The 24,775-nt window shown below is 31.4% G+C and overlaps 1 protein-coding gene and 1 long non-coding RNA gene across 5 annotated transcripts; one reads left to right on the forward strand and one right to left on the reverse strand.

Annotated features, from left to right (window-relative positions):
• The first annotated feature begins 13,199 nt into the window (after nt 1–13,199).
• Nucleotides 13,200–16,352, forward strand: LOC136219123 (uncharacterized). The gene is made up of 4 exons (XM_066006378.1): nt 13,200–13,737; nt 15,030–15,479; nt 15,572–15,860; nt 16,038–16,352. The coding sequence occupies exons 1-4, from the start codon at nt 13,330–13,332 to the stop codon at nt 16,172–16,174; spliced, it is 1,284 nt and encodes a 427-aa protein (XP_065862450.1). The 5' UTR covers nt 13,200–13,329; the 3' UTR covers nt 16,175–16,352.
• On the reverse strand, nt 15,751–21,352 carry LOC136219124 (uncharacterized). 4 transcript variants are annotated; one of them, XR_010684053.1, is made up of 5 exons: nt 21,018–21,352; nt 20,213–20,298; nt 18,870–20,123; nt 18,358–18,774; nt 15,751–15,878 (listed from the first exon to the last, which is right to left on the reverse strand). It is a non-coding gene; the product is annotated as an uncharacterized lncRNA (long non-coding RNA). The 4 variants fall into 4 exon arrangements; XR_010684052.1 differs by lacking the exon at nt 15,751–15,878 and having other exon boundaries at nt 18,276–18,498; nt 18,682–18,774; nt 21,018–21,351; XR_010684054.1 differs by lacking the exon at nt 15,751–15,878 and having other exon boundaries at nt 18,276–18,774; nt 18,870–19,047; nt 20,090–20,123; nt 21,018–21,349.
• Between the last annotated feature and the right edge of the window lie 3,423 nt (nt 21,353–24,775).

Raw genomic sequence — 24,775 nt, forward strand, 5'->3', positions numbered from 1 at the left:
AAGCACGAGATAAGTTATCACGTGTTTGTTTGCGAGATAGAAGAGTGAGACAGATGGGGGATAAGCCTCTTATCCCTAAAATCCTATACCCAAGAGGAGGTGGTATAAGCTCATGCGATTTTAATATGATGAAAAAGTCCATCTTATCCCTCAAATTAATATTATGTAGTTTAAATAAGGTTAAAATAATAAAATGTATTATTAGTTTAAACATTGAATAATAATTCTCGACTATCATATTTTTATCCCTATCCCAACCATTTATCCTTATCTCTATCCCAACCTTTATCATTATCCCTATCCAAATAGATTACCAAACACCCTGTTATTCCCAAAAAATGTAAATATACTCATAGATACTGTTTCTAATTCTATTATGGGGTTAGGCTATGCTTACTTTGTTTTTGACAAAATAAGCATTACTTTGTTTTTTCCACCATTGGATACAAAGTAACACTTACTTTATAAAAAACAAAGTAAGTATAGCCTAACCACTGTTTCTCATTCTATTCTGCTGTGAAATTACAAGTCATTGTTTTTGGGTGAAAATTTTATTACATATTACATTAGTCGGTGTTCGTGTTTTTAAGAATAATTATATAATTAATAAGTTTTGTCTTCCGTAAACTCTTTAATCTAACAAAAATTATTGATCAAACTAGACGTAATCAAATTAAAAATGATAAAATACCATTTAACATATTTTATAATGACTAAATATTTACTTTTTTCTATTTTCTATGTTTCTTTTTTTCACATAGTATTAATCTCTTCAATATATAATATTTAGTTTATTAATTTTGTTATAGGTATAGAACTTTAATCTAGGAGCATAGGCAAAAAATTTAAAATTAATATAGATAGTATATAATAAAATTATTAAATGTGAAGTTCTTGTTTTTAATAAAATTTATGAATATAATAAAATAATAATAATAATAATAATAATATAATAATTTTTTGAAAAAATATCAAGATTTATAATAATATTTAATTTTAATTTTAAAATATTATATTAAATAATAAATAAAACAAGAATAAAAATTTAAGAGAATATTTAATAAATTTTTTTTAAATGATGGTATATGTTTAGTACATAAAATTCATTGTGGATATATTGATTAAATTTAAAAAGTAAAAGGATAAAAAAATTTACTTATATAACTAAGAATTTTTTTGTGATTTCAATTACAAAAATAGATGGTGGGATGAAATAGTTGACTAAAATAAATTTAAAGATCTTAAAATATATGTGTAAACTTAGATAAAAAAAATATACAAATTAATAAATATATGTGAATTAAACTATATTTAATAAAATCTAGAAATTCTAATAAAATCTAGAAATTGGGTAGAATAAATTCTATATAAATTCTATAGATTCTTATGTTTATATAGAATAAAACCTATATTTAATAAAACCTATATTTAATAAATTATTCATCCTTATTTTGTCTGGTTTATTTTGAGTGAATCAATAAACGCATATGGAGTTTATCTATATGATGTGAAGATACTCTCAAACTTAAAAAAGAAAGAGCAAATTTTAAGATAATGTTTTTGGTATTAGAAGAAACTAGTCGAAAACCCATGCGATGCACGGGGTATGAAACTTTTATATAATTTAGATAAATAAATAAATTGACATATTTACTTTTAAATAATTTTATATCATGCTATGAAAAAAATTTATATTATGTATATTTGAAATTAATATATATTTTTTAATGATAATTCAAATTAAATTAATTTTAAAAATAATTGACTACTTTTTTATATATAGAATTTTAACTAAAGATGAATGATTTATTTATTTTTACAAAATTCAATGATTTGTACTTTTTAGGAATTTTAATACATTTTCATATTCCAAATATTATGTGAAACAATAATAATAAAATAGCAGATTAATTAAGAAATATATTAGAATATAATAAAAAACCAAAAATTGAATTAAACTATAATTAAAATTAAATATTATATTTACGATACAAAAGAATTACAATATAGGTTAAACAAAAATTGAATTAAACTACAATTAAAATTAAATATTATATCTACGATACAAAAGAATTACAATTTATGTTAAAATGGAAGCAACATCAATATATTATTCTATAAACTATTACAATCAATACTTTTCTAATGTTGCATATGAAGAAACTTTATCTTTTTTTTTTGGTAGAAACAGGAAAGAAAACAAACCAATACCGAGACAAAAGCTAACCTGGGATCAGCCTAGGAAAACTAACCTGTGATCAGCCTATAAACTTTATCAATTCAATATGTTACATATAAAAAAAATAAAATTCGTAAGAATTAGTCACAAATTCATCTTGATGATAATTATTTTGGTTGATGGAATTTCATGATCACCAAGTATTCGAATTCAATTATTCATTCTGCTACAATAACCCAATATATCTAATTGAATCAGTTTAAGATGATGATTTCTCCTATTTTCATCTCGTAATATCTCATCAAGACATTCGATCAATTTGTTCTTCATTCTTTCACTATATAGAATATCAACCATACTCGCAGATATCACTTATTTGACTTCATTAATATTTTCTAATAATTATATATTCTTGAATTTTGTAAGTAAGAAAAACAAACAAAAGAATTGAAAAAAAATGAAGGGACGAAAAAGATAATTAGGAGAGAACAATCTTCCTCTCGGGTTTTTTTTTTTTAAATAAAAGAGAATGTCGAGACATAAGCGTATAAAGAGGAGAGTAAAAATATTTTTTACCCATTAATTAAACATTTTATTTTTTCTTAATGAAGTATTAAGTCCATAAATTAATTTTAGTTAAATAGCGCAATTGTAACCACTCAGTACAAAAAAAAACGTTTTATAATTAATATGTGAAATTAATTATATTAATTAGAATCATTATGCTCAACATTTGAGAATTTGAAGAGATTCAAATAATAATGTTTTCTTAATTAATATTTTTCAATAATTTGTCCTATGATCATATTTCATTTTCATCTGTTAAAAACTCTCGAAATACTAACAATTTTGTACGAACCATAATATAATAGTTAAAAATTATATAAGCCAATGTTGTAAAAGCAATTATCTCAATATCCATAATTAATGTACATTTTTAGGATTTTGAGCATCAAAATTTATTTTTGTTTACCTTGATTTTGAATTTGTATCTAGCATAATCCACATTCTTCAAGAATAAACATCTTATCAAGCATATTAGACGCTTACAATCTCCTTGTCTAGAAAATTGGAAAAAAAATAACTTCTTGATAATAATAATAATAATAATAATAATAATAATAATATAACATAGTTTATATTGAAATAAACTTCATAAGTATAATATTTCAATATCTCTTTAATATTTTATTTAATATGTCTCAAACTTCAATGAACAACTATCATGTGAAACTTTATATCTATTTGTACCAAAATGCATAAAAATAAAAAATACAATCCATATCAATTAGCTAAACTCAAACTAAAAAAATGAGTGGATTTCAACATGTTCCGAATTAGAAAAATTAATCTAACTTCAATTAAAACTAAAAATTGAGTTCATAAAAAGACGAAAATATAAATTTTAGTTAGAGTTAACAATTAAAACGATAACACCTAGGAACATATACTAAAAAAGAATGCAAATATACAAACTCTTTATTTTAGTCATTTTGAAAAATAAATAAATAAAAAAGAAAACATGGATAAGGTAGCGAGAGGTATGGAATCTGGATAACGACAGAAATGGAATTTCATCTCTGAAAGATGAAACTATAACAACAATTGTTTAATAAAAATAAAACAACGACACAATTGAGAAAGCCAAAAATTGAGTTCATATAAAGCCGAAAATCTAAATTTTAGTTAAGAATTAGCAATCGAAACGATAACACCTAGCAACATATACTAAAAAAGAATACAAATTTACAAAATCTTTATTTTAGTCATTTTGAAAAAAAAAAAGACAAATAAAAAAGAAAACATGGATAAGGTAGCGAGAGGTATGGAACCTGGGTAACGACAGAAATGGAATTTCATCTCTGAAAAATGAAACTATAACAACTATTGTTTAATAAAAAGAAAACAACAACACAATTGAGAACAAAAATAACTACAACATATGAAAAAAATCGAATAATTACCTTGAGAAACATAAGAATTTCCTGTAATTTTTGACACTTTTGTGTTTTTCGATTTTAGTTGTTCATGCATCTTCTATTTCTGTCGGATTTCTTCAATTGGAGCTATCAGTTTGGAAAAAAAAAAGACAAATAAAAAAGAAAACATGGATAAGATAGTGAGAGGTATAGAACTTGGGTAACAACAGAAATGAATCTGAAAGATGAAACTATAACAACTATTGTTTAATAAAAATAAAACAACATAATTGAGAACAAAATAACTACAACGTATGAAAAAAATCAAATATTTACCTTCAGAAATATAATACTATCTATCGTGACCAATGAATATAATGGTGGAATACTATCTATCATGCTTTATATAGAAGTTTATTTGTGACTTTTGGATTTCCTTTACTTTGTGTTTTTTCATCTTCTCGTAACTCTTGCTTTCTTTTATTATTTTAATTAATAGGCTAGTAATTATTTAATATATTATAAATATAAATTTCTTATTTTTAATTAATTAAATATTTTTAATCTGATTTTTTACTACGTTGACAACTCATCAAAAAGACTTCTAAAACATTTCTTCTTATTTCTCTCTGCTTCCGTAATTATATGTAGTATAGATAAGGAAATTTGGAAAGGAGGGGAGTTTGATTTGAAAAGAGAATAGGGTAAATTTATATGATGAAGCATCTGGTCCAAAGCCCAATCACGAGCCGTTGGGCAAAGTAATACCATACAAGCCCAAGGGCCCAAGACACAAAAAGGAACTTATGCAATTGCGTTGGAAACCCTTTGGGGACTAATTAAGAGCATCTTCAACAATCTTTTAAGTTCGCTTTTAAAAACTTGTTTGGATGAAGGTTTTTTAAAGTAAGATATAGTAAGTATATAAGAGTTAGTTTGTTTGTTTTGAAGTGTAATTGAGTACAGTAAATAAGGGTAGATGAAGGTAAATTTTACCATGTTTTGGGTGCACCCCGATTTGGGGGTAAGGAGGGTTAAATAGAAAACCTTCCTATAATACCCTCTTTTCCAATAAATGGCTGAGTTTTTTTTTTTTTTTTTTTTTTGCTGTGGCAAGCAATATAAAATTCACTTTTACAATTTAAAACCCACTACTAATATATTGGAATTTTTTTTAATTAGTTTGTTTTATTACAGTAAGATAATTTTATTTTTGCTTTGAAATTTTAACAATCTGAAATTTCTCTTTATTTTGATTATTACTGAGGATTTAATTTCCATATTTAGCAAAATGAGGATATAGCAATTTAATTAATTTTGATGAGAATTTATTTAATTTATAGAAAAATAGAAGTTATGATTAAAAGTAAGAGTAAGGATATAAAAGTAATTTTTTACACAATCTTACCTTACTTTACCTTCAAACCAAACACAATTACATTATTTAACCATCATTTACTTCACCTTCTATTCAAACACAACAACTTATTTCATACACCTCACTTATTTTAGCTTACCTTACCTTACTTTAAATAACCATTAACCAAACAAGCCCTAAGTTAAAATTTGAGTAGGGAGAATAAAAAATGAGCTCTAACGGTCTCTTAGTGGCTCCTCAAATCACTAAGAGCATCCTCATCCTCTCTATTAATAGAGCCTCTCTCCACCTCTTAGTGTCTTTTAATTCATTTTTTATTAATAATTTATTATTGAAAGTGTATCTCCTCACACTATTGGTAAATATAACAACAATTAATAATTTTAATGATAAAATAATACATAAGAAATGAATATAAGGAGTATTATTGAAGATGATATGTCTTAGTCAATCTTAAATCACTAAGAGTAAACCAAAGTCTGAATTAATGCCTATAAAATATGAGTAACCACATAATAAGTAAGAGATTTCTTCTCTTCTCTCTATCTCTATACTAAGCACATTTGCATTTTTATATTTTTTCATGTTTTCACATTTTTTTTAGTTTGTCATGTTTTTTTTTTTTTTTTGCATTTTCGTGTTTTTATGAGTTTTTTCTATATTTTTTTCTATTTTTACGTTTTTATTATTTTTCATGTTTCTCAAATTTTTACCATTTTCCCGTTTTCACAGTTTCCATATCTTTACGTTTTTTCTTTGCGTTTTACCGTTTTACATATTCTTTTTTTTTTGCGTGTTCATATATTGTGTTAAGCCGTCTACATGTTTTTCGCGTTTTCAGTCTTTTCCACTTTTATTTTATTTGTTTTGTTTTTGCGTTTTCATGTTTTTTGTGTTTTTCATTTTTTTTACCGTGTTTCATATTTCCTCTGAACTAACATATATTTAAATAATTTATTATCATAATTAAAATTTTAAAATAATTAAGAAATTACACTTGAGGGTAAGGATATCTTTTGACTTATAAAACTAATTATTCTAACTTATTTTATTTTTTTAACCAAACATAAAAGTAGTTATTTTATTCTCTCATATTCTATTTCCAAAGAATAACTATTCAATTTCATTCTATGAACCAAACGACACCTTAGAAGTTAACACTTAAAAAAAAAGTTACAACTTTTTGTTTGTTTTAAAGTTTATATATTTTTGCTATATATACCCAACAAATTTTACAAAAAGTTAAATATATTTATATATTTTGCTATATATACTAAAGATTTATAATATATATTTTTCTATATATTGAGTGGTTGTATAAAGATTGAAGAGGAATAATATAATGAAATGAAGTTTATTGATTCTCTAGATAAGAAATTATTAGGGAATTCTAGTCTTTCATGTTAAATGAAGGACTCTCAATATATATTTGAACATGTGTAATATAAACCTAGACATTTTTACTTTTATATGTTTTAAATAAGGTCAGAGTACACCGTGTGAATTGAAGGTCATAAAAGACATTGCCCCTAATATAAATAGAAGTAATTTAACCTTAGTTATTTTTACTCACATTTTTTACTCATACGCGTTTATATAGAAATTTAGATATATATATTTTTTTTTTCAAAAAATTCTATTGTGGATCAGGATCATTTATAGTAACTCCACTCAAATGATGCAACATTAATAGTTAGGACGTGGTATCATCTGAACGGAATGATTATGACCGGTCTCAGTTTCCAGTAGAATTTTTAATTATTGTAATTTTAAGTTGAGTTGGTATAATTAAAAATTAAATAAGAAAATAAGATTGGATCTTAATAATTGCATATGCAACCAATCATAGACTAACAACATAAACAAAATGGATTCAATTTTGTGTTGTTTAAGCAAAGGGTTTGTTTGGATTGAAATGATAACGTAGAAAGTGCAATAGATATAGGACAACTGTAGAGGCTGGTTAAATTAAAAATTGTGATTCTTGACATCCCATGTGAAACATGACCCTGCAATTGTACACGTCTCATCTTTAGCTGTCTGTCAATTGTATCATATTATTATATAATGTTTTTAAATATTTTAATTAAATGATTAATGTTGATTATGATGACTAATCACATAGTTTATTCTTGCTGACGATGAGAAATTAGTATTATTTGGCTTATAAGTGTTTGCTGGAACTATCAACTTCTCAAGTCAAATAAACACAAAAAAAAAAAAAAAAAAAAAAAAAAAAAATTATAAAACTCAAGACAATCTCAAAAAGAATGTTTTAAATATTTGTAAGAGTCACATCACACTTTTGATGACTCAAAGAGACAATTAGTGAAATTCGTTATCCAATCAACAATTTTATTACCTTTATAAATGAGAAAACCTAATTTGCTAGTCCATGTATTGAAAACTTTTGCAATGTTGAATTATCCAAACTTATGGTGCATGTCCATATCCTTATTCATGAACATGAGAACCACTTGAGGGTTAAATTCAACAATGAGCTTTTACCTCCTTTCTTCCAAACCAGATTAAGCCCATAATATAGACCCTATAATTTCACAAAGATAACAGTCGATATCCTAATATTAACAGTGAGATCCCTTAGCCAGTTGCCATTAAGCCCTTTGTTTGGAATGAGTTAATGGAAATGGAATAGAAAATTGTACTCAAATTTCTGACATCTCATAATTAACCATCTGGCCAGAGGCTTATTTAGTCAAAATTGATTTAGTAGTTCCAAACTCCTTTGAATTAGCCCAACTAAATATCATGGAATCATCTTCAAAGAAAAAACGAGAGATGCAAGGACTTAACCGACTCACCTTGATACCATATAAACTGCCAGTGTCAATATCTCGCCTGATATTCGCTGAAAACTCTTCGACACGAATAAAAAATAAATAGGGGGAATATGATCCCCTTGTCTAAGCCCTCTAGAGGGTTGCAATAACCCTTTCGACTGACTGTTTACCAGGAAAGATATTGATACTGTAGATACACACATCAAAATTAATTTCACAAAATGATATAGGAAACTCATCTTCTCGATAACCATGCGAACAAAACTCCACTCAATATGGTCATAGGCCTTGCTCATATATAGTTTGAGTGTAAAATTACCCTTCACTCCTTTCAGTATAGTTTTCATGATATTGGAAGACCCCAAAAGCTATAATTGAATTATAAGTAATAAGGCAGCCCGGTACAAAGGCGACTTGGGTATCATAAATTAAGTCAGCCAATACCAACTTAAGCCTATTAGCTAACACATTAGAAATTACCTTGTACAACACATTACATAGTGCGATTAGTCTAAGATCCTTCATGACTACCGGGTTTTTCACTTTAGGAATCAATGCAATTATTGTATGATTTAAACTTTCAGGCATTATCCCAGTATTGAGAATGTTCAGAGTGAATAACACGACCTCATCCCTAACAATATCCTAGTAAGACCTATAGAGGAGAGAGGACATACCATCGGTTCATGGGGCTTTAGTCGAGTTAATATGCAAAAGCTCCTAATGGATTTCCTCCCAGGTAAATATGGCAGATATCTAGTAAATTTGCTCAACCGATAAGCTTGAATCTACAACATCCACAAAATTCACCCATCCAGTTGGTTCAGTGCTAAGGAAGAGATCAAAATAATCAATAGCCACCCGAGCAATCAATTCTATCCCCATCACCCAAATACCTTCCACATCCTTGAATTTCTAGAGTGTGTTATTTCAGTGCATGACACTGCATTTAGCATGAAAGAATGTCGTGTTCCGATCATCCGATTTCATCCATTCCACTCTTGCTCGATGTTTCCATAACATTTCATCAGACAACAACAATTTGACTATTTTTTGTAATAGAGCCATGTCATGAACTCTACTATCTAAGTCACATTGCAATTGATCCAATTCACTATTTAATCTGGCAGTTGGGTTTGTATATTTCCAAAGGTCACCTAATTCCAATTTTGTAACTCGTTAGCCACCTTCTGTATCTTATGTGGCATCGTAGCTTCTCCACCGACCTGAGCCATCTAGACTTTCGAGATCACCTCGCGACATACTGTATGCCACGTCCAAAATGCTTCAAATCAAAATACCCAAACCCGTTGAGTAGCCCCAGTCAGACATTCGATAAAATCAATCACAACGGGATTATGATCCGATGAGATACGCGGCAGATGCGAGACTGTAGCCGTGGGAAATAACACTATCCATTCTGAAGTAGTAAGAAATCGATCCAGTCTTTCCCAATCATATCTGCCCCAGCTCTGTGATTATGCCATGTGAAACCAATCCCTTCCACCCCAAGATCATACGGTTGGCATTCCTCAAGGAACAATTGAAATGCTTCCATTTCCCAGTTACCTCGAATCCGTCCTCCCTGCTTCTCTGATGACCATCAGATTTCACCATGGTGAGGTGTGTGGCTATCACGCCTCACCACAAGGTGAAGCGTGATATACATACGTCTCACCTTGTGGTGATACGTAATGTCCTCATGCCCACGTGTGTATATAATTTATTCCAACTTCAAATTTTAATATTATTATTATTCTAAATAATTCTATATATTATAATTATTGACATTATAATTTGAATTATAATTATTAACATTATAATTTGAATTATTAACCTTATAATTTGAAATATAATAATTAATATTATAATTAAATAATATACATGCAACATTAAATATGTACTAAAATGTGTTAAAATGTGTTAAAAACAATAAGTTCTACTAAATTACAACAAGTCAATTCGCCATGTTCCATTCTTCCATAACCTGCTCCAGATCAGTCCTAACTGGTGGAGCCTGCTCATCGGGCAGGAGTGAGATCGCCCGCTGAGTGATGCTTGCCAAACGGCTAACCCACTGCACAAAATTAAATATTAGAAAACAAACATAGGTAAAACAATAATAAAAAAATAAAAAAACCTACATATTCGTTGTTGGAGCGAGAATGGTGGACCGACGCATCCCGAGGGGCACGAAGCAGACGAGGATGTGAATATCGTCTGTACCACTCCATGTACCCGGCAACACAAGCACCAGGATCGGCTCCAACTGGCTGGCATCTCCTCCGATCAACGTCACGGGTAGATGGAAATTTCCGCCAAGTATCATCAACTGTAACAGATGAATGCGCGAGTCTGTACGATATAGACTTCCATGGCTGGAATGCAGTATCATGTCTAATATGCTCAACCGGGATAGTCTGTATATGTTCGATCTGATGCAGGACTAGATCGGGCATATATGGCTCAACAATATCTCTACACCGTATCCAACCAGCGTAGGACACTCGTAGCTGATCATCATCAGCGACTGGACCATAAGGCAACCACGTCACCTGCAAAAAAATATATAATAGCATGTTAATAAGAAATTACATTTATTTAAGTAAATTGTTGCAAATTTATAAAATATTATTTTACCTCGGCTGCCGTCATCTGGTCCAACTGTGCACAAAAGGTCTTGAGTAGGGAGGCCTTCCTGCTTGGAGTCCCGACATCCCTTCTGCACACCCGGGGAGCAGTGTCTAGAGTCTGGAGTGGCAGTCGATAGGGCCAAAACACCGGAAAATACTCATATATCCATGCCTAGAGGAGGGTCAAATATCCACATATACCCGAGCACTCTCCTCTACTCGCTATCCCTAGCTGCCGATATAAGGTGGCAAGTATAGCAGACCCCAAGAACTTCCAACTGCCCCTCTGACGCCGTCGTGAACCTCCTGGAGATGGGACGGCCTGATCCTATCACCACTATTGTCGACAAACAAGGTGGATCCTAACATAAGCCATATCCATACTGTGGCTCGAGTCCCGATATCCCGATCGTCCTCCGGCTGGGTAAGGCCCTCCACAACATCCGTATAAACACCTCCACCACTCCAGTAATACGACAACGACGATAACAACTCCTCTTGAGTGACTCCAAACATAATCATACACATGGCCTGCATCCGCTACACTACATGTATCAGAGATCATATGACCATGCACTGGAATACGAAGAATCTGCCATACATCGTGCAGAAGGATATTCATCTCCCTGAACGGCATGTGAAAGGAGTTCGTATCGGGCTGCCACCGCTCCACGAACGTAGATATCACAGGCGCATCCAAATTCTTGAACATGGTGGATGGGAGGTGAGACAACCTAGTCCTGTCTACCATAGTCCTCAGCTGTAAACATAACACATATACAATTACTGAATGTTTTTTAGGGTTAGGGTTCAAAATAATAAGTAAAATAATTTATTGAGCAAATTATTCTTACCTCGGGTGTCATACCCTGATACCATCGCTGCACTGCGACACATGCTACTGATCTGTTGTAGCACATAAGAAAATATCGATGATGCCCTCCCAACATCCGTGAGGCAACGTGTCCTAAAAAACTAGGAATCACGGAACCATCACTGGGGCCACCGTCCACCGATCTCGAAACAATTCAGCTACGGTCCTCAGTAGGTTTTGACCGTTTTTTGGTCCCTGAAATAATATTAAACTCTCAATAATACTAAACTATAAATAATCTTAAATTTTAAATAATAGCAAACTAAAAATAATACTAAACTAAAAATAATACTAAATTTTAAACTAAAAAAATATTAAATTTTAAATAATATTATACTATAAATAATACATGTACTAGCAAATCGACCACCCCTGTGATGTCTCCTCGAGCCTTGAGTCGGCTACATATCATCATCAGATCCCCGTCGTCGCTGGACCTCGACTAACTCCTGAAAATACTCATCGACAACGTCATAACCAGGATCTCGGTCTCCCACATCATCCGCCTCCTCTCCCCCCAACTCGGGCTGATCTATTTCAGCCGCCCGCAACTGCTGCGCTCCCCGTCTACGGCATGATACATCAACACCACGCACTCTCGTATGACGTGGTGTATCATCGACATCCATATCTAGCTGCCTCGCTGTTGACAGGATAGATTTTTCGGCTACACTCTCCCTCTATACGTATTGACCACATGATTTTATAAAATTAGAAACTGAATACAAATATTATTCGTCTAACTAAATATTCGTCGAACTAAATATTATTTTTTAAAAAATAAATTAAAACTATAATTTATTATTCTAACTATATTCTAAAAAAAATACAAATAATTTAAACTACAAAATAAAAAAAAATTAACAATTTATATGTATGTATAAATAAAATTTTAAAAAATAATTATTCCCTCACGAGCATACGCCCTCATGCAGGTGAGGGCGTGATGCTATCATGCCTTCACCACAGGTGAGGCGTAATAGCATCACGCCCTCACCTGTGTGAGGGTGTGATGTTCATACACCTCACCATAGGTGAAGGTGTGATACTCATACGCCTGAAACTCTGATATCGAAATTTCAAAAACAGTAATTTCAATCTCAAAACCGTAAAAAAGCAACCATCCCTCTCTCTCGATCCATACTTTTTATCTGGATTTGAGTTTAGAATTTGAAAGGATTTAAGATTTTGACTAAAAGGTATTTCTGTTTTTGTTAAAAGTTACATGTGGGAAATTAGGGTTATAAATAGTAATTATTTTGTTTTTTTTTTTATCGAAAGTACTGTCTGTTTTTTTTTTTTTTTAAGGAAAATAAGAAAGTTAATTTTTTTTTTATATTTGGCAATATTATAATTAGTTGGTCCAGAGTTGCAGGTAGGATTTGGTTTTGTTTTATAACAGCAAACCAATCACCGCCATTTTTCCTCCTCTAATTAGCTCTCCAGCTCTGCTTTTTCCGTAACCATGTTCCTTCCCCCTCTTCATATAGCAATCCCCAAAACAACTATTTATACACTCCTCATTTCTCTCTTCTACTCTCAACAATGGAGGAAGACAATAGAAGCCCATTAATTGTTGATACCAATAGCAAATTCAAAAGATCTCAATCCAATGCCTTCGATGAATTAAAGAGCTTCCGCTCCTATCTTCGATGGATGTGTGTTGATCAATCTACTATTTGGTCCGCTTCTCTTTCTTGGGCTGTCTTTATTGTCTTCACCATTGTTGTTCCCTGTATTTCTCATTTCGTTTTGGCTTGTTCTACCTGCGATAGCAACCATACACGCCCTTATGATTCCGTGGTCCAGCTTTCTTTGAGTAGCCTTGCCGTTCTTTCTTTTCTCTGCTTGACCAAATTTGTTAAAAAGTATGGCCTTCGTCGCTTTTTGTTCTTCGATAAGCTTTGCGATGAGAGTGAGTCCGTCAGGAGACAGTATACCCATCAACTCAATGTAAGTTTTCAATTTCTTTGTTTTTCTACACATTATTCTGTTTTTGATCCAATTCTATAGATTATTTTGATTCTTGGAGGAATTCATTTTGAAAATTGTGTTCCTCTGGAGTTTGAAAAAAAGATTAATATTATGAACATCAACAAAGATTAATATTATGAACATCAATCTGTTTCTGAATTTGTTATTAGGTTTTGAGTTCGAAGTCCATTTGAATATTATGAACATCAACAAATATCAGTTTTGTTCCCAAGATTACTGTTGGATGATTGATTTCAGTAATCTAAAGGGAGGATTTGAAAGAGTTTCCTCAGTTTGCGGTGTTTGTTCCCAACCACACACAAAAAAACTAATAAATACCCTAAATATTCTATGGACATTTATGCTTTCGTGGTTTATACTCATAAATGCCAAAACAGAATGGATCAATTCTGTATACGAAATTGTCAGTTGAAACAACATTCTTCTTTTCAACTCTAGAACATGGCAAACTCACAAATTTACTGTTGTTTCGAATTTATGCCTATTTTGTTTGAGATTCATCTGAAATTCCTGTATTCAGTGACGGATCGAACCCATTGGTTGCTGGAGAACGCGATCAAACTCCATAGAAGTTGTGTACGAAACTTTAAGTACAAAAAAATATGATTTAAGGACCCATAGATCACCATAGAGCACCTCAAACACCCTGTTATTGAATCTAGTTGTCATGATAAATTTTTCTGTATATCATACATGATCTAATTTTATTCATAAATTGTTTATTGTTTTGTCCAGAAAATACTTTATTTATGTTCTGTTGCACTTAATTTAGAAGAATGTTTTTCAATCTTCATTACTAAAGGAAAAAAAGCAGGGGGGACATATTCCCCATAACTTTACTTATGCCATACTAAAGCACTGAATTGACAACTTCATATTTAATTAGAGACGAAACAGCATAGGCCATGTTCTCTCATGTGGATCCCATGAGGTCTTCACATGATTATCCAAAGTTTCAAATGGTTGGGATTGTACTCATTAGCTTTTAAAATGGAACTATTCCAAATTTTGACATTGTAAATTTATTTTTTTAAAAACGAGCCTTGTCGCAACGGTAAACGTTGTTGTTGTGTGACTGAGAGGTCACAGGTTCGAGTCTTAGAAGCTGCCTCTTGCCAAAAAATTGACAGGAATGGCTTGCCCCCAATAAATCCTTGTGGTGGGACCCCTCCCACCGGGCCGCCCTAATGTCATTTGTAATTTTGACATGTACTTGAAAATGATAATTGATATTCATACTTGTTATGCAGAGGTCACTGCACATTCTGTCAATCTTTGTTCTACCTTGCTTCATAGCAGAATGTGGATACAAGATATGGTGGTATGCCTCTGGAGCCTCTCAAATCCCATTCTTAGGCAATGTAGTCCTGAGTGATACCGTAGCTTGCATAATGGAACTATGCTCTTGGCTTTACCGGACTATTGTAATCTTCTTAGTATGTGTTCTCTTCCGTCTCATCTGCCAACTTCAGATCCTACGAATCCAGGACTTTGCTCAGGTGTTCAAGGTTGATTCTGATGTCAATTCAGTCTTATCCGAGCACCTAAGGATCAGGAGGCATTTGAGGATCATCAGCCATCGATATCGTGTATTCGTTCTCTGGGCATTGATCTTGGTTACAGGTAGCCAGTTTGCTTCATTGCTCACCACTACCAAGTCTAGTGCTACTGTTGATGTTTACAGAGCTGGAGAACTTGCGGTATGCAACGAATTCGAATCCATTGTTGACTTGTTTTTCAGGGTATGCGCATATAATTAGTTTAACTAATGTAAAAATGTATGCATTTGCAGCTATGCTCTATAACCCTTGTGACGGGGCTGCTCATAATATTGAGAAGTGCTACAAAAATCACACACAAGGCACAAGCAGTTACTAGCCTGGCTACTAAATGGCATATTTGTGCCACACTAGACTCGTTTGATGCAGTAGAAGGTGAGACACCAAGGGCTCCACCTCAGGCCGATGATTCTTCTTCGAGCAGCGATTCGAGTGATGATGAAGAAGACGAGTTGGATAGCACTAAGCTGATTCCTGCATATGCATACAGCAGCATCTCATTCCAGAAAAGACAAGCTTTAGGTAACAACTCCTTTTCTCCTGCAAAAATGAAGTGTCCTAGTTAGGTCCATCAAAGTTTGTGGAACAATCACTTAAAACAAATTATAATATGTCATACTTAGTCATTTTCCTGATTGATTAATAAATAATTAACTTGATTTCATAGAATTTAAGTTGTGATTATTTTTTGTATGGCAGTGACATATTTTGAGAACAATAGAGCTGGGATTACAGTATATGGGTTCACACTGGATCGAAGTACAATACATTCAATATTTGGAGTGGAGTTAGCTCTTGTATTATGGTTGCTTGGGAAGACTGTTGGAATTTCTTGAGGATGTTAAATGGTTTTTCTGCCAATTTTCTAGATGGGTTAGCAACTCAGAGAGAGAGAGAGAGGTTATGTTTACATATGTGTATGTTGATGTATATTTATGTGTTCATGGTGTTGTATTTATTACTATTATTATTAATTATTATTATTATTATTATTATTATTATGTTTGTTGATCACAGTGATGTAATTTTATTTATCAACTACATGTTGCTTTTACAAATTATTAGACATAAAACTTAAACTGACGCAAGTTGATTTATGAACAATTTCTTAGCAGAAGAAAAAAAGAATGAGCTTGAATGAAAAGTTGGCTTCATTTTAACCCAAAATTTATTGTGTATTGTTTTACAAAAATTAGATAAAAACTAGCAAGAGACCCGTGCGTTGCACGGTAAATTTATTTATTCTTTTATAATTTCAGCTCGGTTTCATTTTTTTTAAAGAAAGTAAGCATTTTTTTCCTTCATATCTTTGGGATTTTTTTTTTGGAAAACAATATAAATTTATTTTATATTTTCTAAATTAAAAAGTAGATAATTATGAAGTTTTCTCTTTTTAATTGAATAAAGTCTATAAGGTTTTTATGAATAACATTGTTAAAATGACTATAGAAAACAACAAAAATAGAGATGAAATGAAATGGTGACTAATTTGAACTCAAACCAAACCAAAATATATGTAGGGAAACGATTGAACCCATATAATAAGTTTATGTTATGAATATGTTAATGTATTATTTTTTGCAAAGATCCAAACATCCATGCAAATAGATTAAAGAATATAGCAACAAATATATAAATTTTGTTTAGAGGTAAATATTACTCTCTTTCAAATCAACAACTAAAGTACCAAAAGTGAAATGGAAAAACATATTATTCAGAGCTGATAAAAAGGGTTAAGTTATTTGAAATTTTAATTAGAAATATAATGTCCTTTTAGTTTGATAATTAACGCTCTTAAATCAACTTTTATCTGTTTTTACTTGCCAATTCAATTTCATTACCAAAAGAATAAATTAATGGCAAGAACATGTGTAGAAAACACATCATATGAGCATCGAATAACACTTGAATTCCTTTCTTTTAGACATCAAATAACACATCATACCTGCATTTTAGACATCAAATAACACTTGAATTCCTTTCTTTTATTTGGTTTCCTATTATTATTATTATTATTATTATTATTTTCTTCTTCTTTCAAATAAGTATTGATCAGTTTAAGAGAGAGGTGATGGATGGATTGGAGGATGTTTCTTTCTTGGAATATGAATTGAGGAGAAATGCTTCTCTTTCAAGAGTTATAATGGAATTTCAAATTTCAAATTATGTTTTCCTCAATAACTCAACCTACTTGTTGCCTTTTTAAGCTAGTTGAAGCTGCTTTGCCATTTAATTTTTTGCTTTCCTTATCTTTCAAATACTACTTTTGTCTGATTTGGCTTCCATTGAACTACCACCTTCCCTTTATTTATTTATTTATTTATTTTTATTTTTGTATGCTTCATTGTTTTGAAAAGCAGTAAAAGCCATGATAGGAGTTAGCTTCCCATTCTTGCTTTCTGTAGGAAAAAAAATTCAATACCAATTTCAGCGACATTAAATCGAACAGCTGAAAGACTTAGATAAAGATAAACTTTAATGCCCTTGATAAGAATAGCACGAACAAAAACCACAGTCAAAAGAAAATAAATTAGTGAAATTGTTAACTTATTAATGTGAGAGGGACTGTTAGATTGGCCAAAAGGAGGATGTGTTTTCTGATGCTGATTTGGAAGAGCATTAAGCACTGACTACTACTGATAAGTATAAAAAAATTAAGTTGTATTTAGGAAGGAGTCTTCTCAACTTACACCAAACTTATACTTTTTTATATATTTGTATAATTTATTTACTTTGTTCTTTCATTGTATTCCTATCATTTTATTTCTCTTTCACACTTTCAGTGTTTCAAACTATATATATTAGAAGCATCAAATGCTTAAAGGACTTGGGAACAACCTTTATGTGGTTTGAATTTCTAGACTCACAGGGAATCCTGTGCGAATTTGTAACAATCCCAAAATCAACCTCAAACAACATTCGACCGAAGAAATAGGATGACAAAATTATAAATTCCATCACACAAATTCATTCAATATACTTATGTTTCAATCGTCATTCCAATACACTTTCACTGTACCATATGCTCAGAATAGGCAACTGCCTCTTCAACATTGGAAGAAGTGTGTCCTGACAATGCATCATGAAAGTTCCTTATGAATTAATCAAGGCAATCTGTTGGCAATGACATGAAGGTACCACCCATCAATATGAACTCGTTCTGAAAACATATGCACAGTTAAATAGAGAGGTGAATATGTGCAAACTAATAACTAAAACCAAATTTTTTATAAAATAGTGAAATGCGAAATTTTATATGCTATGAAGCTGGTCTAAATGTCCAATTTTAATGCGAACTTGTGACATTTTTGTTTTTTGATTGCTAGCTAAAATGGTAACCGACCTGTTTTGGTTGTCCATGCTGACCATTCACTGTAGTTGCAACTATATGTCCAGCTTCTGCATCATTACCGCTCACAGTAGCAGACTCTATGTCCTTCATAATGCACAATAGACACATAACAACGGTTAAATATCAACTGAAACTGTTCTCAATCTTGTTCATTTTGAGGGTGTTCAAAAGCAAAATACCTTTTGTCATGGTTGGTTCTTTGGTCTCTACTCTTCATTTCATACATTACTTTTGGAAGGTAATCACACTTCATTTTTGTTCATAGCATATGGTTTTGATGTGCTTTCAGCATTATCTAGAGAAGCAGAAGCCATATGCTGAGACTTGTGCGAGTTTTTTTTCCAGTTATCTTATTCTCTAGAATTAGAAAATTTTCATATTTAATTATACATAATCATTGCTCAATAACAGAAAATGAAAGCAACAAAAAACATTATATGCATTGAAATGAGCTAAAGAGAAACCTAACATCAATTAGAAGAATGAGTATCCCAAAACACATGAAAGAAACAGAGAATGGGGGTTAGGGGGTTAGGAAACAGCATAAAACAACACATGGTGTCGTTTTTTAGCAAGCGAGAAAGAAAAAACATAAGAATCCATAAGAAAAGAAAAAAGAAATCAATGGAAAAAGGAAGAAGATAGATAGTAAGGATAGATAAAGAAGCAAACTCACAGATGAGAAACGCTAAACAATTTACCAAAGCCATCCTCAAAATTCAGAGGGAGAGAAGAAGCACAACCATCCAAATCCACTAATTTCAAATTGCTCTGAACCCACATATACCTAGACAATCCACTTGACCGCCTAATCACAACCTGTAGCCTTTGAAGAAGATGGGTCCCAAACCCTCATTGATACCTTCTTCCAGCTAGTAATTGATGGAGGTTTTGAGCAAATTGGTGGCGATAAAGGTTTTGGGTGGAGAAATTTTGAGTTTCGTGGAGATGGGTGATGGGTGATGATCATACAGAGGAGCGGTTTTTTTGTGTAAATGTTAGCCGACCCCGAACCATTTCGGGACTAAGGCTTTGTTGTTGTTGTTGTTGTTGAAAGATCGTGGAAAAAAATAGCATGCAGGTGTAAGATATAAACCGCTGAGCAGAAACAGTATTTTTTTTTTTAAATGCGAAGAAGAAGCCAGTATTAAAAAAGGAAAAAGAAACAAAAAAAGAAGTAATTTTGAGAAAAAGACACATAAGCAAATGATATATTAAGAGAGTGACACATCACCAATTCATCTACAGATTTAGTATATTGTATAGATAGATTAGAGATTCAAATTTATTCATATAATGAAATGTCTTCATCAGCATCCCATTTCTAAGTTACAAATTAAAATCTTCTTTTCTATTATAGAAACAATTAGAGAAGAAATTAGGAAAGGGTTGAGATTACCTGTAATTAGCTAAAATCTTCCTTTCTCTTTTTCCTGAAATTAACACATAATTTCTCATCTTTCCAACTTTCTACAACATTCTAGAGGAGAAAATGCATATATAAGGAAAGGGTTGAGATTACCTGTTTCTTCACTTTAGCTTCCAGTTTGTCCCAATCTACTGCTTTTGGTTTTGATGAAGGATAGGAAGGTCTGTTGGACCCAGTTCCTACACATTTCACCATAGGAAGCGAATTTAACATGAAAGAAGTGATTCTAACTTTAGATAATTGAGCATGCACAAGATAGAAGCAACTCTATTTTAAACAGAAAAATCCAATTACTAAGCACAATTCTAGCCTAAATCTCCACTTAGGCTCTAAATAAAATAGCCATACTTTTCACCCAAACAGTCAGTGAAAGCCTTTGGTTTTTGGTTCGTGATGTGTGGAACTCACAGAACAATTGAGACACAATGCAAATTACAGTACTGAGTGCATTATTTTATCTATAAACATGCATGTGTTTTTAATTTTATTTTACTCCGTCTGAGTTCATCTTTTGAGAAATTGTGGGTTGGGAAATGAAAGAGGCGCAGAAAATCGATTCATTCTAAGTTGAACCTCTATTATCAGTTAATTAAACAATTCAATTACTGGAATACCTGAGGCCACATTAATTTTGCGTACAACCGCTGTATCAAAAAATTACATCAACAGTTCCGTAAATATCCAGTAAAACCCTCTAAGAAACACCATAAGCACCAGACATCAATCTATTTCACATTTTCTGGAGAAGGTATATGAAAATAGAGAAATAGCAACAATAAGATTTACTATTAAGTCTCTTAATCTACCTGTCATCTTCAAATTTCATGCCCAATCCATAGTTCACAAATTATGAAAATCAAATTAAAAGAAAGATCATCATTTCATTTCAAATGGTTACCTTCTTAATAATGCCATGACTGTCATAAGAGTGAGACGGAGTTTTCCCAAATAGGTTCTTCTGTTCTTCCTATCTCCATTTCTTCATTTTTAGCTTTATGAATTCATCACCTGGAAACAGATCGAAAAGATTGAAACCGAGTCACCTGGAAACAGATTGCAAAACACCGATTGAGAGAAGGTATAAATCTGTGGAGAAACCGTGTTAAGTTTTCCCAAATCGGTTCTTCTGTTCTTCCTAACTCCATTTCTTACCGAGTTTTCCCAAATCGAATCAGAAACCGTGTTAAAGTAACGTGAAATGAGAGAAGCAGAAATGAGAGAAGTGATGCTTTACGAATATGACACATCAGCCAAGATAGTCTTAAAATACGACAAATCAGCAATATATTCTACAGATTTAGTAAATACTAGTTAAAAATCCGTGCGATACACGGGATACGAAACTTTTATATAATTTTGAGAAATAAATAAATTGATATATTTACTTTTAAGTAATTTTATATCATGTTATGAATTTTTTTATATTATGTATATTTGAAATTAATATATATATTTTTTTATTGATAATTCAAATTAAATTAATTTTGAAAATAAATAATTAATTTTTTATAGAATTTTAATTAAAAGTAAATGATTTATTTATTTTTACAAAATTTAATGTTTTGTACTTTTTAAGACATTTTCATATTTTGAAATTTTATGAAACAATAATAAAAGAAATTAAGAAATATATTAGTATATAATGAAAAACCAAAAATTGAATTAAACTATAATTAAAATTAAATATTATATTTACGATACAAAAGAATTACAATATATGTTAAACAAAAATTGAATTAATAGAATTAAAATTAAATATTATATCTACGATACAAAAAAATTACAATCTATGTTAAAGTGGAAGGAACATCAATATATTATGCTACAAACTATTACAATCAATATTTTTCTAATATTGCACATGAAGAAACTTTATCAATTCAATATGTTACATATAAAAAAAATGAAAGTCATAAGAATTAGTCACAAATTCATCTTGATGATAATCATCTAGCTTGATGGAATTTCATGATTACCAAATATTCGAATTCAATTATTCATTCTGCTACAATAACCAAATATATCCAATTGAATCAGCTTAAGGTGATGATTTCTCATATTTTCATCTCGTAATATCTCATCAAGACATTCAATCAATTTGTTCTTCATTCTTTCACTATATAGAATATCAGTCACGCTCGCATATATCACTTATTTTATTTCATTAATATTTTCTAATAATTATATATTCTTGAATTTTGTAAGCAAGAAAAACAAATAAAAGAATAAAAAACAAAAATGAATGGACAAAAAAGATACTTATGATAGAACTATCTTGCTCTCGTTTTTTTCGAAAATAAAAGAGAATGTCTATAAGCATATAAAGAGGAGAGTGGAAATATTTTTTGCCCATTAATTAAAATTTTATTTTTTCTTAATGAAATATTAAGTCTACTCAAGGAAAAAAAAACATTTTATAATTAATATGTGAAATTAATTCTATTAATTATAATCATTATGCTCAATATTTGAGAATTTGAAGAGATTCAAATAATAATATTTTTTTAATTAATATTTTTCAACAACTTGTTCTATGACCATGTTTCATTTTCATATGTTAAAAACTCTTGAAATACTAACAATTTTGTACAAACCATAATGGCCCTGTTTGGTAAAGAGCGTTTTGAGATAAAAAAAGCGTTTTTGACCAACTTTAGCGGTTTGACCACTGAACCCGCTGATTGGAGTGTTTGGTGGAGAGAGGTTTGGAAGAGCGTTTTGGGATGAAAACGCTAATTTTGAAAAAGCTCATTTTAGGAGCTTTTTCAATTAGCGTTTTGGGATATTAAAATTAATGGACTTTTTTGACCCCAATAAATAGACTCCCTCTTCTCCTGCGCCAAAATTAATGCCCTTATTCGTCTTTTTGCACAAACCGCTATTTAAAATCAGCTAATTTTTACCAAACAGGTCTACACAAACAGCTAATCAAATCAGCTAATGTAATCAGCTAACAGCTAACAGCTAATGTAATCAGCTAACAGCTAATTTCCAAACAGGGCCAATATAATAGTTAGAAACTATATAACACAATATTGCAAAATCAATTATCTCAATATCTCATAATTAATGTACATTTTTAGGATTTTGAGCATTAAAATTTATTTTTGTTTACCTTCATTTTGACTTCGTATCTAGCATAATCCAAATTATTCAAGAATAAACATCTTATCAAATGCATTAGACGTTTACAATCTCTTTGTCTAGAGAACTATAAAACAATAACTTCTTGATAATAATAAGGGTAAATTCCAAAAAAAACCCTGTGGTTTGATGTTATTCCAAAAAAAACCTTGTGGTTTGTTATTACAAAAAAAAGGACTGTGGTTTGCGCCGTTAACCAAAAAACGAAAAATGGCTTAACGGTGTTAAAAATGCTGACGTGGCACATGGGTAAGGTTGGAAATTCGAATTTTTTTTCCCTCTCTCTCTCCTCCTTCTTCCTCTTCCTCTTCCTTCTTCTCCTTCTTCTTCTTTCTTCTCCTCCTTCTTCTTCTTCCTTCTCCTTCTTCTTTTTCTTTTTCCTTCTTCTTCCTCCTTATTCTTCCTTCTTCTTCTTTTTTTAAGTTTCCGAAAATCTGGAAATTTCCAGATTTCCGGAAATTTTCCAGAAATCTGGACAATTTCTAGATTTCTGGATTTTCCCCGGAAATTCTCCTCTTTTTTTGGAATTTCGAACATCAACCCACAAGTTTGAATTTCTGAACTTCCATTCCAAAAGCAAGATCCGTAATCTGTCCACAAGCTTGAAGAACAGAGACAACAGTAAACTCAGTAGGCCTGAAACCAGAATGATCCACCATTTCCCTATACAAACGTTTACAATCACCGTAATTTCCCGCCTGAAAATACCCTGAAATCATTGAATAAGTCACTGCATCTCTCATCCGCATTTTATCAAACACCTTTCTCGCAGAAACCAAATCATCACACTTCGAATAACAAGTAAGCAAAGCATTCTCAACAAATACATCAGCAACAAATCCCCTTCTCAGAGCAAAGGCATGAACCTCATTAGCCAAAATAACACAATCAGACAGAAAACTGGATAGTGACTTCAAGAAACATGTAATTGAAGCAAGGTAATTATCAAGCGCAACAGAGAAGAGGATAAGTCGAGTGTGGAGTTGCTTACCTTGACGAGTTAGACGGAGATCGGCTAAGTACTGGAGGAAGCGACCGTATAACCCACAGTCGAGGCCGGCGGCGGAGCTCAGCAGACGGCCGTCTAAAATTTTGCTCTTCATTCATTTCCAGATTTCTGGAAAAATTCCAGAAATCTGGAAAATTTCCGAAAATCTGGAAATTTCCAGATTTCCGGAAACTTAAAGAAAAAAAGAAGGAAGAATAAGGAGGAAGAATAAGAAAAAGGAAAAAGAAAAAGAAGAAGGAGAAGGAAGAAGAAGAAGGAGGAGAGAAGAAGAAGAAGGAAGAAGAAGAAGGAGAAGAAGGAAGAGGAAGAAGGAAGAAGGAGGAAGAAGAAGGAGGAGAGAGAGAGGGAAAAAAAAAATAATAAAAAAAAAAAATTCGAATTTCCAACCTTACCCCTGTGCCACGTCAGCATTTTAACACCGTTAAGCCATTTTCCGTTTTTTGGTTAACGGCGCAAACCACAGTCCTTTTTTTGTAATAACAAACCACAAGGGTTTTTTCGGA

This window comes from Euphorbia lathyris, chromosome 2, assembly GCF_963576675.1.
Source record: "Euphorbia lathyris chromosome 2, ddEupLath1.1, whole genome shotgun sequence".
In the NCBI taxonomy this organism is placed as follows: domain Eukaryota; kingdom Viridiplantae; phylum Streptophyta; class Magnoliopsida; order Malpighiales; family Euphorbiaceae; genus Euphorbia; species Euphorbia lathyris.

Coding starts and splice junctions, on each gene's coding strand:
- LOC136219123 (XM_066006378.1), top strand. CDS start 13,330: ATGGAGGAAGACAATAGAAGCCCATTAATTGTTGATACCAATAGCAAA. Junction 15,480..15,571: donor ACAGAGCTGGAGAACTTGCG/GTATGCAACGAA, acceptor ATGCATTTGCAG/CTATGCTCTATAACCCTTGT. Junction 15,861..16,037: donor CCAGAAAAGACAAGCTTTAG/GTAACAACTCCT, acceptor TTTGTATGGCAG/TGACATATTTTGAGAACAAT.